Consider the following 18674-nt stretch of genomic DNA (forward strand, 5'->3'; position numbering starts at 1 on the left):
ATAAAAGTCGTAGTGAAAAGAATGAATTAGCAAAGTAATCGAATAATTTAAATGAATTGTTTGAGTTAGTTAAGTGATAAAGGCAAGCGAATTATCATAAGTTGGTTATGTGTAATGTATGGTATTTAAATAAATTACGAACGTAAGTGACTGTGTTAATTAATTAACCCCACGAATAGAAAAAGTGTAAATAAAATCGAAAAACATTACATTACAACAAATACAGTGGATTGATGTTTGGTTATGTTTAAAAGACACTTAGTTTATTTGCCTAATTTGATTCTGAAAAAATATATTTTTCGAATATATTGAATAATTGATGGTTAAAAACGATCATTAGGTGAAATTATTTTTAGAAAAGTATTCTTTGTATTGTTTCTTATATAAAATAATTTTCCGTGACCACAGCTGTCTTCAAATCACTACTATATTCTGCTGTACAGGGAGTTTCCGCCCATAATCCGTTTCATTAAAAACACGTCACACATTTCAGAAGTTTCAACAACGAAAATGAAATCAGAAAAACAAAATCTGACCGTTCGAGATGTTCGTTATTGTTATTGTACCAGAGAATCTGGCAACTGCGCTCTCGATGGCGTCTATTTAGGTTGTGTGTGATGGGGTTCTCACCGATCCATCACTCGGCCCGTCACTACCCATTAGCACGCTCACATTCTTTCCGAGATCCCATTCTATCCCACCACCACGCGTTACATTTTTATTTCACATTTGCTTTTCCGAGTATCAAGCCATTCACGATATGTCGAGAAAAAAAATTGGCTCTGAGGAAGTGCCAATGGGGATCAGGTATTATTATATTAAATAGAAAGGAATACTCAAATTACACTTAAGGAGGTACTATATGCAAGAAAGAAGAAAGTAATACTTTTGATTTATATACGACCACCATCAAAATTAAGCATTACGTTTAAAAGCGCGCGAAAAAGATTCAATGCTTTTTAAATGGGATAATCATTACAACACACTTTTATTTGTATATTTATCAATTCACCTTAGAAAATTTTGTGTTGTTGTTTGTTCTGTCAAAGACTCTATAAGTGTAATAATTTTGTACCGTCATTAAGAAGTGTGGAAAGTCATCGTCGTTTCGCAAAATAACTCGAAACGTGCTTCCGGAAAGGTCAAGAAGTCATATGGCGTTATATGTTATATTATATGTTATGTTATATTTCTAAAATTCGGACACAAATTCTGTTTTCAACAAGGGTATTTTTAATGTGGTCGTAGATAAAATATTGTATGACGCTCGTGCGCAAAGGACTTTTGCGCAGCCGCTACACTACGCTCGTGCCTCTTATTTTCGCAACTCAAAAGCATCACTTCATCCACTTATATCATAAATAACTATTATTCAAGACTGCTTTATCGACCTTAATAATACCTATTATTCACCGCAGTGTTCAATGATTTCATTTTGTTTGTTTTGTTACAAAAAATCGGTTTTTATAATTTCATCATTTCAAAACACTACCAAACATTTTCAATTCAGTTCTATACTATCAAAAAAATTGAAAAAGCAAATTTTATCAGACCAGATTCGAACGCGGGATCTTCAGTTTGAGGCATGTAACATTAACATTGAGCTCTCACCGATATTGAATGTGTTTGACGAATATCTGTTTCTTAAAGTTGATTTTTTGGACAATTTATAAATTGAGGTACATTATTGTGCGTTTAGATTTCTCAGTGTTTGCATATTTTATTTTATATTAAGCTAAAATACCAAATCAATATGGTTATTTCCTCATTTTCCTTTTAACAGCTCGATCAAAGGATTGACTAGCTACTGATATCATCTGTTCGAATCTACTCTAGATGTTACTGCTACGCAGGATTCAACCATGGTTTCTTTTTTGATAAACAAACGCCTATCCATACAAAACGCACTTCCCGACAATTCGTTTCTAGAATGTAAGCAAAGAAAGAAGAAGAAGAAATTGATTCTATAAAAACAGTCATAACATATTGTAGTTAAGTTATAAGACCGTTCTTGGAAGTTTGTACCTCGCGCGTCCACCATTAGCATAAGCGAATAGGGTCGGCGTCACGGTTCAAGTCCTAGAGGAATTCGCAAGCCTACACACATTCTATTTGGTCGGAAAATCACTTGTTATGTTAATTTTTGATTTCAGATATAAACTTTTTTTCCAATGCCAAGAACTGTTTCAAGAAAAGATTTTATTCCATTAAGTGCTGAGAAACACCTTATAGTATTTACCAGTGTATGTTCTAGATGTATTATTTATGTAAAATTTGGACACTGCGGTATTCAAAGCCCTGCAATATTTTCTCAAATAAGCAGCAGACCGTTCGGTGCATCATTGTTGTTTATCGAGTGTGGTATAATAGGAACATGCAAAAAAATGTTTATACTCGAAAAAATTCCTGCAAAATTCTCCAAAGTTTCCCGAATAGGAAAGATGCAACTACCAGATGCTCTTTAAAATAGAATTCATCCTTTCTAATGCTAAGGGTAAAGTTTCAAGTAATTTGCCAGTTGGCAGTTGTGTACCTCAGGGTAATTTTAAATTACAGACTTACAAATTGATGGTAAATTTACTTTATTTGGGGATGGCACCAGTGGAGTGGTCCAGATATATAAACTTAACATTCTACTACGGGTAAAGGTCTCAATATTATTAAGTCCTGGACTTTAAAAGATTATAAATTCTGACTCTTCTTTCATCATTCATCTTTAAACCCGTTTGCCTAATACGTAAACAAGTTTGCATGGCTATCCACTCAGGAACGCGGAGCACAACCTTCACCTACGTGCTCCACGTCCAGTTAGTTAAGGGCTGAATATTTTACAATGTAAAAAAATGCATAATCACTTGCCAATTGAAATGATCTTTCATCATTTAAGACCATTTTTACTGGAAAGTGCCTTCTACTCTGTAAACGACTTCTATTCTTTTTTTAGTTTTTACAATTACAATTCATCATTCGATCTCCTTTGCAATTACAATTTTTTTCAATTAGGTTATTCATAGACGATTGACAATACGAAATACAGAAGTATCATGTTAAAATCTGTTTTCTCCTACAGTTATTTGTGCTGTGGACTTTTCGATTGGACGCCGTGTATATTATATGGAATCCTTCTGAACTACATGATAGAGAAAAAAGAATTCACCTTGTGAAACAGTGAATTCAAAGTGATTTCTACTCCCTACGTGATATCACCGGTCCCGAGAGAATCGCCCAGTTGACATAAACATCTTTCTAACCGAATTCTACTAGAAAACCACTAACAGAAACTTGCTGTCACTTGTCACTCTTTTCATTGTGGCTTTTATCGAAATATAAAAATGGCATCTGAAAAGAATAAGGAAGATATAGGTAACAGTTTATATTTCTTTATTCATATCATATATCCATACAGTTCGAACTGACAGTAACATAAATTTTGGAATTTAAAGTCAAGAAATAATTTTATTGGAATGTCTGAGGTATTTTTAATGCAATAATATGCTTCACCTCTTTTACCTAGAGACTGAAGTAATTTTATAAATTTATATGAGTTAATTCCAATGTATTAATACAAGAAAGACTAAACAACAAGATTTTTAATACGAAATCCGGAGCTATTCAATCGAATGCCAGAAGCCACAAGCTTTGTGAGAACTATATTGTTTAATGCTTAGAATGTCAAAGTTATTTTTGACAAAATAGTTGGAGAAATGAACCAATATGGATTAAATGTGTTAAACATTTAAAATGTAGATGAGACAGCAGTGTCCACAGTGCGAAACTAGATAAGATTGTAACTACTGCAAGGATAAATCTGCCTCGATTTCTGAGGAACGGGGAAATAACGTTACAGTAGTAGCTGCTGTATCTGCTTATTGAAATCAGTATCCTTTATGCTTTGTTTTCTAGAAAACAATTCGAATACTACTTTCTTTCTGATTGTATAAGAGCAGGCAATGTCAGTGGATTAGTTACAGATTAACAATTCTCCAAGTTTATCCAGCAAGTGAAACCCCTCTCATGAGATTGAAGACACTGATTTGTTTTCCATCGCATCAAAGCTATAAAGGACAACCTTGAAAAATGCATGGCTACGAAACAACTCAGAAAAGGCCTTAATTATTTATTTGCTGAGACGTGTACTCATATTTTCAACGGTTACTTTAGTGAAGATGAGTTTTAACCATAACTTGTGACCAGCCATTTAGATCTAGAAACTGACAAACCGGGGAATGATAATCCACAGCAAACTATTATTTCCAGCATGTCAAATTTTCCATATGGAAATATCGTTTCGCCTAAAATTATGAAAAACTTAATGGAAACTCAACTGTATCTAACTAAGTTTTCAAAATTAAAACAACCACGACGATTAATGAATGATAAGATTTCATTTAGATGAATCTCATTATCTAGCTTGTTTAGTATATTGTTTATTTTTTATTTCCATCATTCTCTAGCGTACAGCAATTTTTAATATAGAATACCAGTACCTACTCATACTTCCTTATATTTAAGTTGCTGGCTTGGCAGAATAATTCATCCAAATTAAAAATATTTTTAATTTGGAGACGTTTAAGATTCCATTTGTTTCATTATGGAAACATATTTCTTAATAAATTTGAATAGCAATGATATTATTAATAATCAATTATGATGAAAATTTTTTGCTCCAGTAGAAATTCAATGAAATCAATTAATTTTGAGTCATCAGATTGAACACAACCAATCAGTACATTATCTAAATGTTTTTGATTTTTGTCTCTTCTGTTTTAAAATTTTTATTTTTATAATTTTTGGAAGATAAAATTTGACGTTTCAACTTTTGTTTAAGTCATTGTCTTCAAATTTTTCTTTGTTATTTCTACTAAAGTGGAAAGTCTAGACTAGGAGATTTATCTTAAGTGTACTGGAATTATAAAAAACAAAAATGATTATAGTTTCTTAATATAAATATTAGCTGCATTACTTTTACGGCATGCATAATTTATTTCTAATGTTTAAATCTACCACAAATACAAATTCATACCCCAAATTTAAATTTAATATCCCATTAAATGTCTTCATTCAGTAATTTTGTCATCACGGCTTGTTGCCACCGACTCGACGGAGGGCTTTTAATTCCGAATTTATATTATGACTGATTAACCTATCAAAACGGCTTATAAGTAGCGGGTACAGCGGTTTACACTTCATTTTACATTGAATTACAACCCTTTCCCTCTCGATGGTTCTAAAAATGATTATGAGAAGTTAAAAATCAAATTATGTGGCGGTACCTCTTTAAAATAAAAATATTTTCTTGGGTTCTACAAATAAATGAGAAAATACTCATTAGTTTAGTTTAGATTATCACTATGATGTTATAAATAATAATTAACTTTTACGAATCTTGCGAAAAAATTTTAGCTTATTAGAAAAAAGTTTTTATCACACGTTCATCACATTGATTTGAAATATTTGAACTCAATTTTCGAACAATTCGAAACGTTGTATTTTAAGCACTTAACGCAACACCTAGGACTTGATTGTTAACCACTAAAAAATGTTTTCCAAAATTCTCAAATAACGATTGCAATAATAAAATTTAAATATTTTTGTAACCTTTTAAAGACCAATGGTAAAACACCAATTTAATAATTCGAAAATATCCGAAGAAATAACTATTATGCATTGAAATTTGTCAATATGATTTCAGCATCGACCATCCCCAAGATGTAAAACTGTACAATTGATCATCCTACTGTTTATCTAGTTTCTTCGCTGTTTGCTGCTGAGTAAACTTATTCAATAGCACTTAAGGCCCCTTTCACACCAAACGAATCCGAATCAATCTGGATCACTCCGAATCAAGTTGAATCTATAAAAATCCTTTCATCTTCTTTTTGTTTTCCTTCTTTTAGTTGCTTTTGAGCTATCATAATGGACGCAGTTGTTTTAAATGCAATAGTGTTGAGATTTCTGTTGCTGTGATTTTTATCACTGGCGTCATAAATCGCACTATTTTCTTTAACTTTTAAAATTAATAACTCCACGTCCATCTCGTATGGTTGTCGATTCAAGACTGACCGGACGAGGAATCTGACAGGTTGAATCAAGTGCGACCTCGAATCAAACCTGATTGAACCAGATTCGTCCGGTCTGAAGGCGGGAAAAGAGTCCCTTCACATTTAAACGGAGCGCTCGAAGCCGAATCTTGGTCAATCAGATTCAAATTGATTCGGAGTGATTCTGATTGATTCGGATTCGTTTGGTGTGAAAGAGCCCTAACCGAACAGGCCTCCAAAGGTATACCAAATGAAGATTTGTGAACATTAGAGGAAATTATTTAGTTGTGAAATAATTTATAAGATGAACTGACGTTCTAGTGAGATATGATTAAAGAAATAAATTTTAGTAGATCGCCGGTTATCCGAACTAATAATGTCAGAGGTGGTTCGGATAATCAAAAGTTCGGGCAATCGAAATTTTTATTTATTTATATTTTATATATAATAAGAAAAAGGAAGATATAAAACAACAACTTTGTTTTTTTTCATTTAATTTAGCCACATGTACATAATGAAAAGAATAAAAATATGTAAATATTTACGTGTATGGAAAAAAATAATTGTATCTAATCAATGTTTCATCAAAATTAATGCTGTGGCATAGAGAATGTCTTAATATTTATCTGTTTTAATGTCGCTTTTGTTTTCATAGCAGCTGGATCTTTTTTTCAGTTCTAATAATTGTACGTGATACGACAGTTTTTGACGTTCGAGCCTTGATCATCAATTACGTTATTTTTATCACAATCCACGAAAACACTAATATTTCTCATTTCATCCAAAATTTTCGATGAATCTTCATTATCATGCGGATTTCGATTTCATCTTTGGATGGTTTCAGTAGTTTATTCCAAGGTGCAGCTTTTAAATCCATTCTATGCTTCGACGAACTACAGTCTTTTAAATTCATTTTTTTGTACGTGGAAAAAATAGTTTCTTCTTTATCTGTTCAACTACAAGCAGACGACGCATGAGCTATTTTCGGTACAGTTTCTTTAATATTTAATGAACCTTGCCTTCTTTTTCACTATGCTGCTGAAAATTCTTCACTTCGGGAATTTTCTCGTTTTTAAAACATAGTGAGTTTCTGTATTTAAATATCATTAACAACGGAATTCTATCTGTCCCAGATCCTTGCTAATTTTGTAACCTGGAGCTGCGTCTTCTTTTCGAGACACCAACGACTTATATAGCAAAGCTCTTTCGGTTGTTTGGCTTGTTTCATCTGCATTGCAAATACAATCCAAATCATATTCTTAAACTTCAAGATATTTCTTCAAGTTCTCGGAAAAAGAAACTGCAGCTGGAGCGTCAGCATTAAATTTTTCACCGTGAATTTCGATTTGCCTTATCCCATGTTCTAATTTGAAACTAGAACTTGTGGTAAAGGTTGAGTAACCACCAAGCTTTATCTTTAATTCCAATGTTTTTTCAGACAAAATGAGCACCGATGTGGGCTGCCCAGAATACCGTTTTTCAAGTGTAAACAGCTTTCTCCACCAATTCACTTTTCACTTGTTCCATAGTTTTACGATTTGAACTGCCCGCCTCACTGTCAATTTTATGTGCGTACCTGACTATTGAATCAGAATTATTTTTCATTCCTGTTGTAGTTGATTTACCATCAACACCTCACAAAGAACGGTTTGAAACTGAAAGTCAAATAAAGGGAAAGGGTTTGACGGAATCAAATGCAACGTCTAATATCATTGAACCGTCACACACTTATCAACTAGATACAAATATGTAGTAAGGCAGTTTTTGAGAAATAATTTATTTTTGTTTAATTTTATTCAAAATAACAAAAATCAGTTTCGATTATCCAACGTTAGGATAATTGGCGTTCGGATAATCGACGCTCTACGGTAAAACTTACTTACTTAACTCTGAAGTCTTTCTACCTTCTAAGGTAGAAGGCATGCTGTATTGAGTCTTTACTTGGGCTGCCTTCTCCACAGTAGTTTCCATTCTTTCCTATCCTGTATCTTTTGTTTTATTTCCTGTAATCTTATTTCTCGATTTTGCCCTGCCTTCTCAACTTCTTCTGTCTTAATGAAGGACTCTTTTATAATTCTTCAGTTTTCCTAGTGTCAAAATTAGGTTTCGAAATAATTGATACCATTGTTGCAATAGCTTTCCGATCATGTTTGAAATAGATATCTTTTTCTTACATCTTCTTACATCTGGACTTACATCTACGTGAAATTAATAGAAGACACGGCAACCACAAGATTTATTAGTTGGACGACACCTAGCAAATTCTGTAAATAAAATAAGGGTAAACAAGGACAAGAGCAGCCCACTTAGAAGGACTTGACTACCATATCCTTCTGCTAAATGTTTTAATTCTCCTTCACAAAAGAATTAGGAGACGGTTTGGTCGATGATAGCGATTAACCTCACACCATGAAGGCTATAACTCAAGTTCGGATTACTTTGATTAATTAAATTTTAAATTAATCCAAAAAGGCAATAGAGAAGACGTTTTACAGTAAGTTACTGTACTTACACAACGCAGTATTACATTTGTCACTTTACCATTGTAAATTATACTTATTAGAAATAATTTATGTTCAAATTATGGGTGATGTAGTAATAAATAATACTCAATACTCAATGTGAAGGTACTATAAATGGAAATCGTACAATTTGTTAAAAAAAAATTGATTACAAGCCATAGAGAAGATAAAAAAGGAGAAAAATGATATTAGGAAATTTGGACGAGATGGACGATATGAAATCCGTGACTGAATCTGAAACTACCTACAAATATGAATTTCTTATGAAACATCATTTTTATATCTAAATTTGACTAATTATAATTCGTTCAATCGTATGAATTTAGTAATCGTATTCTTACAACTAAATGCGTCCATTTTCCATATCTATAAGCTTTTGCGATTTATCTCATCTTCATTAATTTCAAGTGAAATATTGTTGTAGCTTGAGCAAACTGAAGCCATTAATTGATACAAAATATTTCACTAGTAATATGCAGTCAGTGAAACTTCATTTTCAATTTCTCCTTAACATAATCGGCATAACAAACTGTCAACGAATGATATCACATAAAAATGTCGGTACGAATAAGACATAGGCATGTATCGGTTCTGTCTGTCCCATTCGATATAAAATACTTGCTGATTCAGTATTAAAGAACAATAAAATATCTTAGTGGAGATATGTTGTTTCAGTTAGTATCTCTGTCCCACAGTAATTTAGGATTGAGATGCCAACGTTAATAACAGAGAGCTATTAATCAAATACAAAGACATCCGACAACCAAAACGTGACTGAGACTCATGTCGGTTAAGTAGAACAGAGAACAGAAGGGTAAAGATAGATTGACGCCCTTTACTTCAACCGATGTTAAGGTATTATTGGATAAATTGATTTTTCGTCAATCTTAAAACGTGCAATTATCAAGTTGCTCTCTTAGCGGGTGTTGAAAGCTTTCATAATTGGAGATAAATCATATCTCCAAAAAATGCCGGAAAATTTATAGTATAAGAGCGATTTAAACTTTGTGTTATCGATGAGTGTTCCATTTTGAATTTATATAATCCGAATTTGTAAGTCCGGCTCGTAATCCGACACAACTTTTTAGGCAATTACCATTGTTTTGCTGAAATATGAACCCTAAAATTACTAATAAGTGTTTTTATCTATTAACACCATTAAAATTAAGTATTTAAAAACTCATATAAATATAGTTCCAACAAGTACAATGCCTTTTAAATGGGATAATAATAATTTTATACTGTCATTTAGAAGTGTGGAACGTCATAGCAATTTTTTAAATTTTGATTATGAAAAGCACTGATTGTTAAGCTAAATAAACATAGAAGAAGAATCTGAATGTACTCCTCCTGAAATTGCGTGCAATGTAACTTAATCCTGCTTTCGGAAATGTCAAAATAAATATACATGAAGTCAGATGGTGATTTCATGATTGGTGTAACACCAAAAAAATCAAAAATTACACGGAAAATGCTCGCAATGCATATTTCTGGGAAACGTCGGGCCAATTTCAATGAAATCATCGACTTTATGGTCCCATTATGTAATGTTGAAAACTACTATAAATTTAAATCAAAAAATCTAAAATATTGTGTGATAATCGTGCGTGAACTACTTTTGCGCCCTCGTTGCGAGAAAGTATCACTTCACGTACTTGTATTATAAATAAAATTCTCTCGAATTCAAATTATATCACAATTTTTTAGACGATCGATAACATTTACTAAGACAAGATGTAATTTTATATTTCACTATAGTAAATCTGACTTGGATAGTAATTATACGGGACTATTCATTATTTTTCAATAACTATCTTTGAAGATTCACAAAAAAATCTTAGTATTTTGATTTAATATGTTTCATTCTGAAATTACAAAACTATTTTGTGATCTGAGACACTATCAAAACATGAGATAGATGGCTCTAATTACACCGTTTGCATTTATGCTTTAGTCTAGAGCACTTACGCCTCTTATTGTTAAATAATAGATAGTCAAAGAAAATTTGTTTGTTTATCTTTTAGTAAATTAAAAAATATATTGTAAGTCTCCCAAACTGAGCTCAAGTTTATTGGTATGCATAACTGCATAGTAAAATAAGTATCCTTATTTTCAATCAATTATATAGTAAAATTACTAATCAAATATTTTATTACCTCTTTGTAATTTTTTTTTAAAATGAAATAAATCATTTTGTTTAGTATATTCACTATAATGTCTTGCGTTAAAACTTTCCAAACATTTTTGTTTTATTATTATTATTATTATTTACATGTATACATTTTTTACAAGCTTGACACACATAACTTTTGTATGTCATATGAAATTTATTGTGCGGATTTCCAAGGTTTAACAGAAAATTTCATGAACATTCTTTGCTCTGCTTTAATATTATTATTACGAAATAATGAAAAATCAAAGTTCTAATAACAAGTAACTTAATAATTTGATACAAAATTTGCAAACATACGAATGTTCAGGTGGTTCATTGAGTATGTCATAATATCCTAAATGCGATTGAGATCTGAGGATTTCTACCTACATTCGAAAATTTACAGTATCGAAATACTCACAAATAGACTTTGTGAAATACAGAGAGACACAATCTTGTTGGAAACAAATATTAGAATATATGGTTAAGAGCCAAATAGCCAATGGCGGCTCTTATTTTTCTTCCAACTTTGTTTTTCTACAATACTCGACAAATCTCCACTTTTTCACGGTTTTGAGTATCGCTTTCCCTGACTCAGTAACTGACATCGTCCAGTAACTCCAGGAGCATACGTTTATGAAGATGTATTATAAGTGCTTCTAGAATTTTAACATTATTTCAATTGAGTATCTGCCTGGTAAAGGTATTAGTTTCTTGAACATTCATATTTTCAGTTATGACAGTTTGTCGATGTATACTTATTGTTCATATGGTTCATTTCCCTCGTATATATGTGAAATTTAGAGTATTTCATACAATGCTTCTGTCCGAAGATCTATTGTGTCCTTTTTTCTTGTTGTGGCACGGTTGATGCTCAATGTTTATAGCTGAGCTATTGATTCCACTCCTTTAATAAAGTTTAATGTGAGATGGCTCTACCTCTAAAATATCTTGATTTTCTATTTCATTCCACTAGGTATAATACTCTAGAGCACTCTAGGTCTAGAGTGTCGTAGACACACACTGAGGACGAGCAAAATGTGCACGCAGCTGCCCTTTTTATTCATATAATTTGTATTCGTAATACGACAGTAGCTTCTGTTTGTGCTCTTGCTCATTTCCATATTTATTCATTCGAAAAAAATTCAATTTGAAGCATTGAAAAAACGAAATGAGAGAATGGTTCGTTGTTCAAAGATTTTCCAACAATGAAGAGGTGATGCTGGCAGTTAATGGCTATTTTGAAGAGCATGCCGATTATTATAAAATGGGTTTCGAACTTATTGAGAAAAGAAAAGAAGATTCCGTTTTTATCCAAAATTTTTGTGTTTTCTCTGTTGGATCAGCTACTTTTGGGACCATCCTCGTACGTATATATCAATATAGATACTCGAATCACTTTTTTATAAAATAATTACGTTTTCGAATTGAACTGCCTTGAGTGAGTAATTTATTTGGCACTATCCGAAATTAACAACGAAGTAAGTAGCAACATTCTGATATATCCTTTAATCCAGAAAGTTGTACGTTCTCGGATTCTGTTATATAGGACGCTGTCACAGTCTGAGTTGAAAGGTTTTAGCAAACGTTGGGCCCCGCCGACTCGATCCATCATGGGTTGTCAAGTCGGCTACACTTTTTCTACCCCTACCACCCCCTCATGGCCTTCTACTTTTATGGAATCAACCCTCACTCTCGAACAATACCAATTATTACCAATATTTAGTCTTTCATTCAAATATTTTTTTGGTTGAAACCCCGAGCAGGGTACCCTTAATAGAAATGTTATGGACGTTGCACCCTTATCTGAAAAATGTCAACAAAAATCTATTCAGTTTCGATTTTTATGGAAATGGAGATGTCGGATATAAGTCGTAACTGAAAAAAGTTAGTTCGGGGTAATATAACATTATAATTCGCACATACGACTTTTAACAATGTGTATGCAACCGATTCATCAAAGTCAATAACAGGATTGCAAAAAATACCAAAGAAACTGACAAGAAAGAGTACATCGGCTACTGAATATTGCCTCAAGACATTCTATAGAAAATATTTGAGCTAATATATTTGAATCTTTGAAATTCGATATCCGTAACTGATTAAATTGAATAATTTCATACTTTCAATCGAAGTCTTGGTGAAAACGTTACTAAACTAAAAGGTGTCGAAAAAGGAGAATATAAATAGAAATTAGGAGAATTTTTCACAGGCGTTGTCATGAGATATTAAAAATTGAAGTGTTTGTCATTATATCAATGTGATATGAATGAATATTCAGCTTACTTCAGAGGCTTCGGGTCATAAGTAATACCTACCAGAATATAACTGACTGGTAATTTTAATGTAAAATCGAATAAATACTAAGATGTTCCGTTTGCTTCGCTCATGACCTATTTATATATAAAAATAACTATCTATTACAAATTCCCATCACAACCCATCAAAACTAAAGCCAGAAACTGACAAGTATAACCAGTTTAAGCAGGCTTATAGTAAAGACCCGAAGACTAGAGAGGCTCACACTTCAGTGTCAAAATACATCGCATCGAGCAAAGTATGTTGATTAAATACTTACGTTCCAATGACTTTACTCTTTTTGCCCAACAAATTCACAAAGATTTTGGGAAAAAAGTGAAGGAATTTTCACATATCATTTAGTATATAATTAACTAATTGCCCAACTGAAATTTAAAAAATATCGTCACCATTGCACCATGCACAGAAGCATGGTGCAATGGAAATATATTTTTATTCATCTTTTTATGCAGTATAGCGATAAAATTTTGCTTTGCATGACGAGAGTAGGCAATGCAGAATGATGAAAAATCAAAATTTACCACATGAAAAGGAGCATGAATCGAAGGATTACGCACTTCTTAACAAGTGTACACCATTGCAACAGCATCAATAGTTCATTGTGACGTCCAATTACTTAAGCATCAACAATATTTTCCAGATTGGACGCTCAGAAATTACCAGCTGCTCCCACTTGAAGAATAGCTGTGTGATGAACGATTTTCTTCTGATAACGAAGTCATATGTACAGTAGATCAGTTTGTACTTTGTACTCTTAGTAGATTAGGGAGGATACAAATCTTTCGTACTAGACCTTTGACAAATATAGACAAGTCTTTCCTTGTCTAAGTATTAGACATATTCAACACTAGAAATAATTAAGTCAACGAGATAGTATGAAAGTTCTCGTTAAAACAAAAATTTTCCAAGATATCAGTAATCCTACCTTTTATCTAGATACCGTAACTGTGATTTAAAAATACCAATCGTGAAATTTTGTAGTGAAATCTACATAGCTCTTGCTATGTATTTATTCAGAATTTATACACCTCAGTTCCATCTAGCGGCGAAAGGTTATAGGTTAATTCCAAACAATATTCACCCCTACAGTCAACCCTCATAACAGTGTTTCGATATTGATCTGCGACTGTGATTTATACCGGTAAAAACGTATATGTCTTATATAGAACAAAGAAGTATCAAAATGTATAGTGAAAAGGTGGAAATTACAACAGAAACAGAAATAGATTGATAATTATTCAACAGATCATCAACTATTTGCATTTAGAACATTGTTTAGGTGAGTTTCTAATTAATGCTATGTAATTCTAGAACTCGCGCCAGTTTTAACCTATTCATTGTTGTTCGCTTCCCAGTACCAACCCTAGTAACGGTTAATATTTAGGTAGTTGCCATGGTAACCACAAACAATAATAAACTTTTTCATATGTGGAATGGAAAGCAAGAGTTATTGTAATGAACATTCTGGACCATAGATTCATAGTAAAATCAATTCAGAGTGTGCATTAATCAGGAAATAAATTGCTTCTGAAATATTTTTTGTGGGTCTATTTTTTTATTAAGTAATGTATATAATGTTGAAAGTAATAAGAAAAATACGAAATAATATAACCTTTTACTCATCTGTGAGACAAAATAATATATATTTAAATTTTAAACTGTTCCATTATTGTCTTTGTCGTTATGTTTTTCGCGAAAACGTTTTTAATGCTAGCTAGTTACTTTTAAATATCACCCACCCCCGAATTTTTTATTCCTAGACGTCTAATGTCTAATTATCCTGAAGATTACCTTCTAAAACTTTTCCTAGCTCAACTAGTCTTTCACAACTAGCAGCTCCTAAATTCATTATGATAAAACTCAAAATCTTGAATTTTCATGCGAAAAAAAAAAATTAAAAGGAATGCTAGTAAAATCCATGATGTTTAATTTTATTATTAACAGTTTAACATTTCCTAATTACAGGCAGTATTATCACAATGAGGTCACTGGATGATTTTTATTTGTTAAGAATTATCTTAATATAAACAAACATGTAATTAGAATTATTTATTTCGGAAACATAACATCATACTTTAAGAGCATGATTAAGAAAAATCAGTTTCAACTTTTTCATCACTAAATATGCATCACAACTTGTCCACCGTTTCTTTTTAAGCATTTAATTGTTCTTTTAGAAAAAGCTGGTACTATGACATGGTACCTCATCATATTGGTTGTCAATTATTGGTAGGTTATCAATAAAATCGGAAATTTTATCATTCAAAAATTTTGAGTAACGTTCAGAATTCATAGTATTCTCTCAAAAAGCGTCCAACTATTCTTTCCTTGAATATTCCACACAATACATTTGTTTTAAAACAATATTGGTAGCGACATTCGACAGAAAAATGCGGATTAATGTCGTTCCACCAGCGTGAGCTCACTTTGCCATTAGAAGTAACCGATGCTTCGTCCGAAAAAAGTATGCACCATTCCATATAATGATCATCTTTTAACTCCCCTAACCAAGCCAGAGTCCAAACCTTTTATTAAAATCTTCGAGTTTTAGAGTTTGAATGAACTGGGGCTTATAGGGTTCAAATTTGTTAGATTTTAATATCTTCGCAACTACATCTTTACTTACATCTTTGGGATTTTCTACTGCTGAAAGCATTATTATATCTTCGCAAAATGTACATTTTTATCAAGATAGAATATTACTGCTGCTTCCCTATAGGTTTTCCGCCAATTAATACAATTTCTATATTTTCGTGTAGAGTCAATTTCAACGTCAGTTTTGCTACTTCTTGATGTACAATTAATACACACTGACGTTTTCAATTTTGTTTACATTAGTTACAATTGCATTTCAATTTCAACGCACATTAACTAGACGGAATGTATTTTTTCTTTCTCGAAAGCTTTTACTAGACTGATTTTCGGCAAAAGAAATGTCATTGTCAGAGCCACCTAGATTTTAAATTATTTTCTGTTGGGTATTACTTATTTTTTTTTATTTAAATTTATTGCTGAAATATTTCAAATCAACAAACGAAGATTTGAGGTGTTTTGACTCGTTAAATAAGTTAAAAGTTTAAGTGTATCCCAACTAAAATTCGTGGTCAAAATATTCCTATTAATCTTTTACAATTTGTTGACGCCCTGTACATCTAATGTCAAATGTAAAAACAATTTGTTGACAATGTCAAATTTAAAAACATTATTATTTTCGAAAACAGAGATTTTCATAAAGAATATAATATGTTTTTTCGTAAAACTTACAATAAAAAAGTTTCCCATATGTTTCCAATAATTTCGGACATATCGTATAATTGAATTACAGGCATTATATACGATTCGAATATACAAGGCCTTAAGAGACAAAAGCATTTTATTTCGAATAAAAATCACATATACAACTGAAAATTACGTAGAAATTTCATTCTTACCTATATAAAGCCCCACTTAGCAATTTTTGAATAAAATTAGTTTCATCATTTTTTGTCTAATGATAGACGATTTTCCATGAATTTCATTATTCAAGTAATTTTTCTTCCAATTTGATTTTCATGTAGTTCCTCTGCTAGAAACTCGTGATTTATGAGGTGCACTGGAATAAATAGACTGATTTTGTCTGTAAAGTATTTTGTAGCTCTATTTACTAATATATTTTGATAAAGACTTAAAGAAAAGGCGAAACGTCAAATTTTATGTCCCAAAAATTATTACAAGAGACAAAAATCAAGAACATTTAGATGCATTAATATATCTAAGGGTCTAAGAAAGAAGACATTAAAGAAATCTATATTTTTACACTTAATCCCTTTTTTTTAATATCTCTCTCTCCTTTATCAATGACATAAATCGTTTTTCCTAAAAACTATTAATATAAAAAACAATTTTTGAAGCATTAAGCAAACTTCGCCGATTTACAACAATTTTATGATTTTCAGTAGAGGAACTACAGCCATGATTCGTAAAATTTTTTTGATGTATTTGTTTCGGTCATGCACATAATAGCAATTACATACAACACAGTTCAACACTATTATAAGTTAGATGGCCAACTAAAATGTCCACACACTCAAAAATCGCAACTTTACTTTAGCTTCAAATAAGACCACTACCAAGTTTATAACAGCAGCATATGTGCTAATAATATGATGAAAATGTCCTCAACACTTACTTCACTAGTTTTTGTATTCACAATGCTTCAAAATCCTCACAAATTCAAAATCAAATACAGTAATATGAAATCATAAGAAATATTAACGAATAACGCCATTAACCAGAGCTCTCATGAGAAAGACGAAGATCCTACAATCATGTGTTGTCTCTTATACAATTTTGGACACACTTTTGCTTGTCTTGGCGCATTGACGAGTCCTTTCCATTTATTTATCGAGCTCGATGGTCGTACATCACTTTCGTCAGTACAGCTACGTTGCCATTCAGCTCCGTAGATAATTTTGAATTTATAATAAGTAATCTTGAAATTAAATTTTAACACATCTATTTCTAGTATAACTGAATATGGATAGATCCAAAAGATGTGCGGACAAAAACCTAACAGACGATGATGACAAATCTTCCGATTCTTCAGAAGAAACGTTAACTAATGGTTTTGTAGAAGACATTCGTATGGAAAGAGAAGATTCGACATCATCCGGGGAGAACTTTGTTCTATCTAGAATGAAAAAGAAAGTTTTATATTTGACAGAAAACCAAGAAAACGAAAGTCCACGAAGATCAATTAATAAAGCATCTAGGCATTCAACTTTAAGACCTTTCTATGAAAATGAAAAATATGCTGACGCATCAAGACTGCTCCGATCTAAAGTGAATGAAGATGAAGATTCACATTATAATTATAATCCTGATGAAATAGAAAACCATGCTATTATCAAAACCATTATGGTGGGAAGTGATTATCAAGCTCAAGTACCAGAAGGACTTTGTCACTATGATGATGCCTTACCTTATGAAAATGATGATAAATTGATTTGGGATCCTACTATTATTGAAAACGCTGCAGTGGAAGATTATCTCCGTAAAGCGGAAACTATCCAGAAACCGTCTTTGCCTCTGGGAAGTCATCTGAGGGATAATGAGCAATTCCTATTTTTGTTGCAGCAGTGTGGGCATAATATTGAAGAAGCTTTGAGAAGATTGAAAATGAATATTGGAGTACATAACGAAAATATGTCTCCTTGGTCTGAAGAGGAATGTCGAAATTTTGAAGCTGGCGTTCGAGTGTTTGGTAAAAATTTTTATCTGACACAGCAGAATAAAGTACGGACGAGATCAGTGGGAGAATTGGTGCAGTTTTATTATTTATGGAAAAAGTCAGAAAGACACGACATATTTGCTAATAAGGTTAGTTGTATTATTATTTTTTGAAAAAATTTGAACATCAGTTGGTTAATTTACAGGTAAGATTGGAGAAGAAGAAATACGCTCTTCATCCTGGTGTAACCGATTTCATGGATAGGTTTCTGGAAGATCAGGATATGCGTGATAGTAGTTCATCACCAAATGTTCAAATAGTTGATGATAAGAAATGTCAAGATAATCTAAACTCCACTTCAAAAAACGAAACATAACCTTTTTATCCTATGTAGAAATATTTATTTTATAATAAAGCATAGGTTTCGAAAA

The 18674-nt window shown here is 31.9% G+C and overlaps 1 protein-coding gene across 1 annotated transcript; it reads left to right on the forward strand.

Annotated features, from left to right (window-relative positions):
• Positions 1 to 14171: 14171 nt before the first annotated feature.
• Positions 14172 to 18674, forward strand: LOC130896283 (mesoderm induction early response protein 1-like). The gene is made up of 3 exons (XM_057804276.1): positions 14172 to 14313; positions 17539 to 18392; positions 18449 to 18674. Exons 2-3 carry the CDS (start codon positions 17550 to 17552, stop codon positions 18617 to 18619), a joined length of 1014 nt encoding a protein of 337 aa, XP_057660259.1. The 5' UTR covers positions 14172 to 14313; positions 17539 to 17549; the 3' UTR covers positions 18620 to 18674.

Source organism: Diorhabda carinulata, chromosome 7, assembly GCF_026250575.1.
Source record: "Diorhabda carinulata isolate Delta chromosome 7, icDioCari1.1, whole genome shotgun sequence".
NCBI lineage: Eukaryota > Metazoa > Arthropoda > Insecta > Coleoptera > Chrysomelidae > Diorhabda > Diorhabda carinulata.